Source organism: Pelophylax lessonae (assembly GCF_965119305.1).
Source record: "Pelophylax lessonae genome assembly, chromosome: 5".
NCBI lineage: Eukaryota > Metazoa > Chordata > Amphibia > Anura > Ranidae > Pelophylax > Pelophylax lessonae.
In genome coordinates, this window is record NC_138772.1 from 557,637,986 (window position 1) to 557,647,789 (window position 9,804).

The 9,804-nt window shown below is 45.5% G+C and overlaps 1 protein-coding gene across 1 annotated transcript in view; it reads left to right on the forward strand.

Annotated features, from left to right (window-relative positions):
• MAP4 (microtubule associated protein 4) overlaps positions 1–9,392 on the forward strand; it is a 212,392-nt gene extending 203,000 nt beyond the window's left edge. The window contains exons 24-26 of the mRNA XM_082259044.1: positions 1,912–1,985; positions 2,095–2,260; positions 8,747–9,392. Of these exons, the coding sequence (XP_082115170.1) occupies positions 1,912–1,985; positions 2,095–2,260; positions 8,747–8,754 (248 nt within the window). The 3' untranslated portion in view covers positions 8,755–9,392. The remainder of the gene's footprint in view (positions 1–1,911; positions 1,986–2,094; positions 2,261–8,746) is intronic.
• Positions 9,393–9,804: the final 412 nt, after the last annotated feature.

A 9,804-nucleotide genomic window follows, 5' to 3' on the forward strand; every position in this document is an offset into this window, starting at 1 on the left:
GAGTCTCCTACTGCGCTGGTGGAAAACCTGGAAATCTCCATACTGGATTCTGAATCTTCAGAAGTATGCCTTGGTTCCTTCCACGAAACTAGATTATCTGGGTCTGATTTCAGCCTTAGCCAGAGTACTCCTTCCTCTGGACAAACTCCAGAAACTGCAGGCTGCAGTTTGCGCCCTGCTGTCCAGCAGATGGCCATTCCTCCAGACTTTGATGCGCATGCTGGACCTGATGGTGTCTACCTTCGAGGCGGTCCTGTTTGCACGGTTCCATACAAGGTCCCTGCAAAGGAGATTTTATCAAATGGTACAAGACTCCGCAGTCTCTGGACAACCAAATGCAGCTGAGCCGAGGAACAAAAGGGTCCCTGATCTGGCGGCTTCGTGCTCTGGCAGGGTAAAGCTTCCTCTCCCTTGTATTGGGCGGTGGTCACCATGGATGCAAGCCTGTCGGGGTGGGGAGGCATTCTCAACAGATTTTCTGCTCAAGGTGTCTGCACCCTGGAAGAGTCCAGACTACCAATCAATATCCTGGAGCTTCAAGCAATCACTGTGCCTGGAACATTGAACGGATCATCTCCAAGGATGTCCAGTGCGCATTTGATCAGACAATGCTACAGACGTGGCTTATGTCAATCACCAAAGGGGCACAAGAAGTGTCCTGGCAGCTCTGGAGGTAGCCGGCGTTCTCAGTTGGGCAGAATGTTTCAGCTCTTTCCGCCGTACATTCACAGAGTGGAAAATTGTGGCAGGCGGATTACTTCAGTCTGCAGGCATTGGACCAGGGGGAATGGTCTCTTCATCCGGAGGTGTTTCATCAGTTGTGTCCCTTGTGGGACATCACTGAGGTGGATCTGTCTCGGCTCAACAGAAAGGTGCAGAGATTTGTGGCACGGTCAAGGGATCCTCTGGCGGACCCCACAGACGCGCTGGTGGCCCTGTGGGGTTAGTATTTATTGCCTTCCCTCTCAAGCTTCTGCCAAGTCTAAGCCGGATCGAGGCAGAAGGGATTCGAGTCATCTTGGTGGCCCCGGACTGGCCTCACCGGGCTTGGTACGCCGATCTGGTGCGGCTGGTCACCGACGTTCCTTGCAAGCTTCCTCTCAGGGAGGATCTGCTGTCCCAAGGACCAATATTCCATCCTGTTTTACAGTTGCTGGCTTTGAAGGCTTGGTTGTTGAACTCCAGGTGCTGATGGATAGAGGTTTATCTGGGTCAGGGATTCCAATGCTGTTAAAAGCTAGGAAGCCTGTCCCCATGACATGCCACCCATATAGAGCCGTGCCGTGGCTGACTCCTGTGTGGTTCGGCCAAACGGCCGCAGTCCGTGAACCCAGAAGGAAGACCAGGTGAAGATGGAAGCCCTGGGATAGCCGTGACAGAGCTCTGCTGGAGGGCTTTTTCAGGCAAGTCTTTCATAATGTGCTAGTATGCGATGCATGCTACCACATTATAATCTTAACTTGCAGGGAGAAGTTTTTTTATTTTTTTGCGGTTTACTACCGCTTTAAAGCGGACTGGGGTAAGCCCTGCATGTGGATGCAAATATAAATACATTTGAATAAGATGATGGGTCTATAAAGGACAATATATCTAATTTGTGAGATTCAAATTGTTTAAATGAAAGTGATACTTGTGTCTTTAGTATTTTTATAGAGGGTAAAAAAATAAAAATTATGCTTACCTGCTCTGTGTATCGGTTTTACACAGGTATGGTATGATCATTTTTTTTATGATTTAAGTGGACTATGGGGGAAGTGAGAGAACAGTTAATAATTCATCTTGCTAAAAATTTGAAAAGAAAGGAGTTCATTATTATATCTATTAACCCTATACAGGTACAAAATATAATAATTTTCACTAGAGTGGTTCTTCAAAGCCCTGTTAACACCTCCTATGTATCATTCTCCTTAGGTGTTGCTGATAAATCTGAAGTGAATTCGAAGAAGACTGAAGTGACAAAGCAAAAGCCTCAGGACAGCACAAAAGTGAGAATCTCGCACACACGGGTGTTTGGAGTGTTAAAATTTCCAGCTCCTGTTCTGATAGTTATCATGTAATGTTTTATTTCATATATTTTTTTTATTTCTTGTACAGGAAAATGAGGTAGAGCAACTGGCACCTTCACAGACCACGGACCTAGTGAGACCTACAGAGGTTACGGCTGCAGACACACGGGAAAATGCAGTGGAGGAGACTCTTCCCGTAGATGATGGCAACCAAAGGGAAAACCAGAGCTTCAATGCTCTCATACCAGAGACAAGTAAGAATCACACTGAGCTAATATGCTAGATTTTAGCAGCGATACCTGACAGGGGGGAGCTAGTGTACCTGCTCCTGAGGACCTTTCACCGACACAGAACGTCAGTTAGCAGAAGTCACAGCAGCAATACCTGATGGGTGCGAGTCTGATGTTCCTGCCCCTGAGGAACTTTCACTGATTCAGAATGTAAACTTGTAGAAGTCTTAGGCGGGAGCTGGTGACTCCAGAAGATCATAGACGTTGGGGTTGATTTACTAAAACTGGAGAGTGCAAAATCTGATGCAGCTCTGCATAGAAACCAATCCACTTCCATGTGGGTTTTTTTTTTGTCAAAGCTTAATTGAAACAAGTTAGAAGCTGATTGGCTTTGTATGCGCAGCTGCACCAGATTTCGCACTCTCCAGTTTTAATAAATCAACCCCCATGTGATCTTGTACAAATTGTACACTTTCCATGCACACGGTTATATACTCATCTGTAATGCTCTTCCAAATGTAGGTACAACTGGGCCCTACACTTGCCAAAAGTCTGTAGACATCCCTCCAAATAAAGAAGTTCGGGTTTCCCCAGCCAAGGCTACTGTTAATGCTACTGCATGCAAAGACATTTTAGACCAATGTGGTACCAGTTTGGGGAAGACCCTTCCCTTTTCCGGTATGACTGCCCCCATTTACAAAAACAGACATGGTGTGACCAGTTTGGTGTGGAGGAACCCAAGAGTCCTGACCTCAACCCTACTGAACACCTTTGGGATGGGCTGGAATGCTAATGGCGAGCCAGGTCTTCTCATCCCAACATTGGTACCTGACCTCACTAGTGGGCAAGAATTCCCATAGACACCCTCCAAAATTTTGGTGGAAATCCTTCCCAGACGATTGGAGGATATTCTAGAAACAAAGGGGGGCAACACCATAATAATGGCCATGGTTTTGGAATGGGTTGTCCAACATGCTCATCTAATTTTGATGGTAAGGTGACCACAAAAGTATGGCCATATGGCATAATAATTCACCCCTGTTCCCCTGGCTGTACAAAGCAAGCTCCATAAAGACAGTTTGGTGTGGATGAACTAGAGTGTCCTGCACAGAGCCCTGACCTCAAACATGCTTAAACGCATTGGGATGAATTGTAATGCCGATTGGGAGCCCTTTTTTTTTTTTTTTTTGTGCGCCCAATGCGAGGCAGGTCTTTTGATCCAACATTATATACCAGACTTGACCAGTAGGCACAAATACCCAAAAGGCACCCTCCAAAATCTTGTGGAAATCTTTCCCAGGAGAGTAGATGTCCAACACATTTGTAGAAGTGTGTGTTGGTCTGGTATCCAGACTTTTTTTTTTTTTTTTTTTAATTACGCTTTTATTGAATAGGAAAACAGCACAAGCATAATTCCCCCATACATTGAAGCACAATAGTTACCAGTAAGGAACAACATATACTTAGCTTAATTGTGCTCTAATCTATATAATTGTTACAATAATTGATACCTACATCCCAAGTTATACTGATTTTGTATTACCAATTCCTCCTAGAGGAAATTGGTGATGTGTGGGCTTGAAGGGGACTTTACTGGTATCATACTCAAGATTGTACGACTACACATGTATTTTATATAAAAAATATATTTTTAATTATATTGTTAAAAAACATTTAAATTTTCACATTGACAATACAGACATACAAAAGATACATGAAAGAAATCTACATGACCAATAATACATTGGTGACAATTTAAAAGTTGTTTAACATGTAAGATCCTCCTTATATTTGAGTGCCACCACTCATATCCTTGCCCGACATGTTTCGCTTCACAAAGCTTCTTCAGGGGCGGATTAGCTTGATAAAGATATCACTGTCTATACAACATCAGTATATATGGTTATGAATTGCACAAAAATAAATACTTTCAGAGCGTCTTTATAGATGGGAGAGCAAGCCACGCCCCTCACGTGCCCCACATGCAGTATACTATTGGCTAGGTGGATAAATAGAGTGCATGGCATAACAAACGTCTCCCCGGCGAGTGCAGGGGCATTAGAAATAGAATAATCTATTCTATTTCTAATGCCCCCTCACTCGCCGGGGAGACGCTTGGTATGCCATGCACTCTCCTATTTATCCACCTAGCCAATAGTATACTGCATGCGGGGCACGTGAGGGGCGTGGCTTGCTCTCCATCTATAAAGACGCTCTGAAAGTATTTATTTTTGTGCAATTCATAAATAACCATATATATTGATGTTTTATAGACAGTAATGATATCTTTATCAAGCTAATCCGCCCCTGAAGAAGCTTTGTGAAGCGAAACATGTCGGGCAAGGATATGAGTGGTGGCACTCAAATATAAGGAGGATCTTGCATGTCAAACAACTTTTAAATTGTCACCAATGTATTATTGGTCATGTAGATTTCTTTCATGTATCTTTTGTATGTCTGTATTGTCAATGTGAAAATTTAAATGTTTTTTAACAATATAATTAAAAATATATTTTTTATATAAATACATGTGTAGTCGTACAATCTTGAGTATGATACCAGTAAAGTCCCCTTCAAGCCCACACGTCACCAATTTCCTCTAGGAGGAATTGGTAATACAAAATCAGTAAGGAACACCACACGCAGGAACATCAAGATGTGAGAGCCTTACACTGAGTATTCTACAATACACATTGCACAAATCCATATAAAGTGAACTAACTAGAAAATGTTCAGGTAGCATATCTATAAAGCAGTGTCGCCAGTTTGAAGAGGACAAAATCCGAAGGTAAAAAGTCTGACTAAACTCCTACCCAGTAGGGCAACAGAGCACAGGGGGATAAGGCCAAGAGCGATATCTGCATAAAAGAGGAGACCAAGGCCAGGGTAAATGCAAAGTAGGGAAAAACTCAATGTAGGGCTACTATGGGAATATCATCCATATAATAAAATCAGTACTAAAGTCACTGAGAGAAAATTAAATGGGGGGACCGCATTTAAAAAATAAAGCAAAACCCAGAGGTTCACATAATCGGGGCTCTGCACACAGGCATACCAAATGTATAAAGAAGTAAGACTATCAATTCATAATCTCCATTAAGGTAATGGGGGGGGGGGGGGGGGTCAGGTTGTCTCCATTTCAACAGGATAGTCTTCCTGACATAAAAGCCAGTATAAGCCCCGGTTCACACTACTGCGTGTGCGGGGTTCGCATGTCATGTCAGAGCGCACTGCTCCGACATGACATGCGATCAGCTGTGCGGTGCGAGTTTAGCCATACAGTTTGTATGGCTAAATTCGCATCGCACCCGCAGCAAACACGCACAGGAGGCATTTTTGCGGTTCACACTTGTGCGATCAGATCCTGTGCGAACTGCACGATCGCACTGCGATATGCGATCAAACTGGGGGTGTCGTTAAGATTACATTGACACCCCCAGCGGATCGCATATGGCAGTGTGAACTGCCAGGGGTGCGTGTGCGATGCGGGAACAGGCTGCGAATTCGCAGCCTTCCCGCATCGCATCAGTGTGAACCGGCACTAAGACACAAACACCTTTATGGAAAGAGTGAGCCATTGAGTCGCAGATGCCTGCCAAAAATATCTAAAAAAGCAAACATTCCCAGACCATATGAAGAAATGTCCCAATTACGGTATCCAGACTTTGGGCCGTGTATAAGAACACTGAATTTTCTGGGGTGTTTTTTTTTTTTTTTACTTGGAACAGTTTAAACACCTGATTGCAATGTGAAATTTCAGAAAGTCCAAATTAAGGCTGGAATTGGGGTGTAAAAATTATCTTCTACAAATTCATTAGTGATTTTCATAGATTTGTTAACCACAGTTTTAAAGTGGGCCTAAACCCATTAAAAATGTTCAACTACCTTGGCTGCCCCCCAACCCTCTGCTGCCTGCCCAAAGTTTCCCAAGACCCCTCAAATCTTTACCAAGTTCTTGATCAGAGCTGTCAACATCTTCCCTGTTGCTTTTAGAAGCGAGCCAGGACCTGCCTGAGCCAAAGGCATTGATTTTGCTCTCTGAGGAGTGAGTCAGTACTTCTCCCTTCAAATGTCCATCTTCTGATCAAGGGGCACACCCAGAAGCAAAGGGTCACTTGTACCAGGAGGGAGCACTGTGTTGCCTACAGCAAATTATTTAAGGGCAAGTAGTGGCAGTTTTGAGTGGGCAGCAGCCTTTTAGATCTGCTCTGAGGTCTTCTATTTATGGGCATCAAAAAGGACATAATATTTCAAGATAGGATTAAAGCAGAACTCCGGGGGAAATGGTTTTCCCATGCAGTGGGGCTGTGCCTGCACTTCATGGCGTAATTGCTCACTTTGTCTAGGGGTGAACAGGGCTTATACTCGCTCAATCCTTAAATCCTCCAGAAACTGGCGCTCTCCTATGTCCAGCTTTGGAGTGTTCCTGCCAGTCTATGGGCATGATGACATCAAGAAAGTCCACCGCAGCAGATGGGGGGGGGCTTTCAATAGTGGCAGAGACGGTTGCTGGGAAGATCGCTGAGTCAGGTGAGTATATCTGAGCTATCTAATCCTCTAGACCAGTGTTTCCCAACTCCGGTCCTCAGGGCACACTAACAGGCCAGATTTTAAGTATTACCTTGGGGAGATGCAGACTAGAATACTGCAATCACTGAACAGCAAATGAGATCACCTGTGAGGTATTTCAGTTTTCTTGCAAACCTGGCCTGTTAGTGTGCCCTGAGGACCGGAGTTGAAAAACACTGCTCTAGACCAGTGTTTCTCAACTCCGGTCCTCAGGGCACACTAACAGGCCAGATTTTAAGTATTACCTTGGGGAGATGCAGACTAGAATACTGCAATCACTGAGCAGCAAATATTACCTGTGATGCATTTCAGTTTTTTGGCAAACCTGGCCTGTTAGTGTGCCCTGAGGACCGGAGTTGAGAAACACTGCTCTAGACCAGTGGTCCTCAACCCTGGTCCTCAGGGCCCACTAACAGGCCAGGTTTGCAAGATAACTGAAATACATCCCAGGTGATATCATTTGCTGCTCAGTGATTGCAGTACTCTAGTAGTCTGCATCTCCCCAAGGTAATACTTAAAATCTGGCCTGTTGGCCCTGAGGACTGGAGTTGAGGACCACTGCTCCAGACCACGTCTCAAACACAAGGCTCACGGGCTGTATCAGGCCTTCCAGGCCATTTCATTCAGCCATCTCTGCACCCACCTTGTCTCGGCAGCAGAGAGGACTGAGCTTCTCCACCAGATGATGCACCTCTGTGCAGCCACAGTAGCGCCTCGTCTCCGCCTCCCTTGGTCTCAACATTCTGCAGACTCGAGCAGCTGCTTCCTGCCTTCTGGTTGTCCTCCAGGCCCTCACTTACTGCTTCCCAGCTCTTACCAGGCAGCAGGTAAGTGGGGTGCTCTGGGATGCAAGGAAGTATTGGTGGCGCTTGACATCTGATGTAAAAAAAAAGGGGGGGGGGGGGGGAGAACGTTGCTCTAGACATCTAGTCTCAGATGCAATCAGCCCTTTGAGGACAACCATAATGCTGATGCGGCCCACAATGAAATAGTTGGACACCCCTGCCATAGACCAAAACGGGCAGTTAACCCTTGCAGGCACATTCCCACTCTATGGTTTTCGGGGTTGGGGGAGAGAAAAACCCGGAGTTCTGCTTTAAGGGGAAACCTATAATTGGAGGCTGCATCTGCTGCAAGCATTCTGAAAATGTTGGTTGCCTCTGGCTTTGATGATCTGAGTCACTGCCTGGGGACAGGAATGCAGGTCAGCAAGTTGGAGTTTGTGATGTGCATACATATTCATTGGCCATAATTGAAGCCATTGGATCCGCATGAAAGCCATAGAGCATTTTCAGAAGATATCAGCAGTGGCAGCCTACAAGGTCTGATACAGGTTTTCTTTTAGCATTGGTTATAGTGGGTGAGGGATTCTGGCCCTCGAGGACCAATTTGGACAGCCATGTTTGTAAATATGACAGTCTGGGTGAGCCAAAGCTACGCCATCAGTGATGTCATAAATATGTGTTGCTGTGGAATTATTGTACATCCAAGCAAGTAGCTTTAAGGCCCCTTTCACACAGATGTTCCATTCGGGTCCACCTATCAGTTTTTCAGGCAGACCCGACCGGAACCTCCATTCTTCCCTATAGAAGGGCGGTTGTAAACGGACATGTCAGTTTACACCCGGCTACATCCGATCTGCCAAAATCAGTTGGAAGGGGATGGTGGATCGGATGACAGTCGAGTGTAAACGGACAGGCAGTCGGTTTACACTCGGCCTCCCATAGAGGAGAGCGGTCTATGTCCGCCTGCTCATGTGGGTTCAGCAGAGATCCCCTGCTGAGCAAGCAGATCACAACTGCAGTCCGCCCCTTGTGAAAGGGGCCTAAGACGATGGCACTCAATATAAAGGACACTGCTGTCGTTTTTGGGGGTTTGGCAGCAAGGTTTGTCACCAATGTAAGTGCTGATATCTGAGCAAGAAATGCTTTTATTTTCCAGGCATCTAATGATGAATTTGTGGTGTCGTCTCCCATCTTGTCTCATTGTCTGATCTCCTCCCTGTACAAACTCCCACATCTGTCCTTCCCACTTGTTCTCCATCCGAAATCGTCACACTGTTTTACTGCAGATTGATGTGAGGTTGGGCCCGCCGGCGAGAGATGGACCACGGAGAATGGCGTCTGCGTCCCTATGCAGCATTTACATCCACCCCACTCCACCTTGAACACATCATACTGAGGGCCTGTACCTGCCGACTCTCCACTGCTGACTAGTCCTCCACCAGGGTCTCCGATCTCCCGCTACCCTAACCCAGGAGCTCTCGCGCTCCCACCAGTAAACGCTCTGCACTTTCTAAGAGGTGACCCAGTCCGCCAGCCTCTCTCCACCTGGTGTCTGGCTACCGTGATGGGACGACGTTTCCGGAAGTTGGGCTCCTGTGTATTGTCTTTATTTTTTCTTTTTCTTTTTTTTTTTTCTTTTTATATATAGATGGTTTCTATGAATGTTTGTTTTTAGCAGTGTAATCTTCTGGTAGTCCACATGAGCATGTCAGACCAATCGTAACCGATTACAAACCAAGAGGTATTCTTTGTCGATTTCGTTGGCTTTCTGAATCCTACAGGGTGGAGCTCCGAGGAGGAAGTGAAATACTTTCTGCAAAACAGAGGTCGACAATCTCTAGATTGCATGCTTCTATGGGGAGAAAACTTTGCTGAACAGCGGATTTTCTCTAGGCATGATCGGTCCATCACCCAGCCAGAGACCAGGAAGTGGTTGTCATTCTGGTCACGTCATTCGCTCTGTGACACACCAGCCCTGTTGGAGACTTGTGTTCCTGTGTTATTATTTAATATTAATAATAAATGTTAAGTAAATATATATATATATAAATGACGCACATGCACATGCCGTAGATTCGTCTTAAATGTAGAATTCCAGGACTCCTTTATTACATTAGTGCGCAATTTTGTGTGCTACCATTTCTGCAAAGCTTCCATGATGTCCTCGTTCTGTAGTCATCTACTGGCCTTTCCTACATCTACGACGCTGCTTAA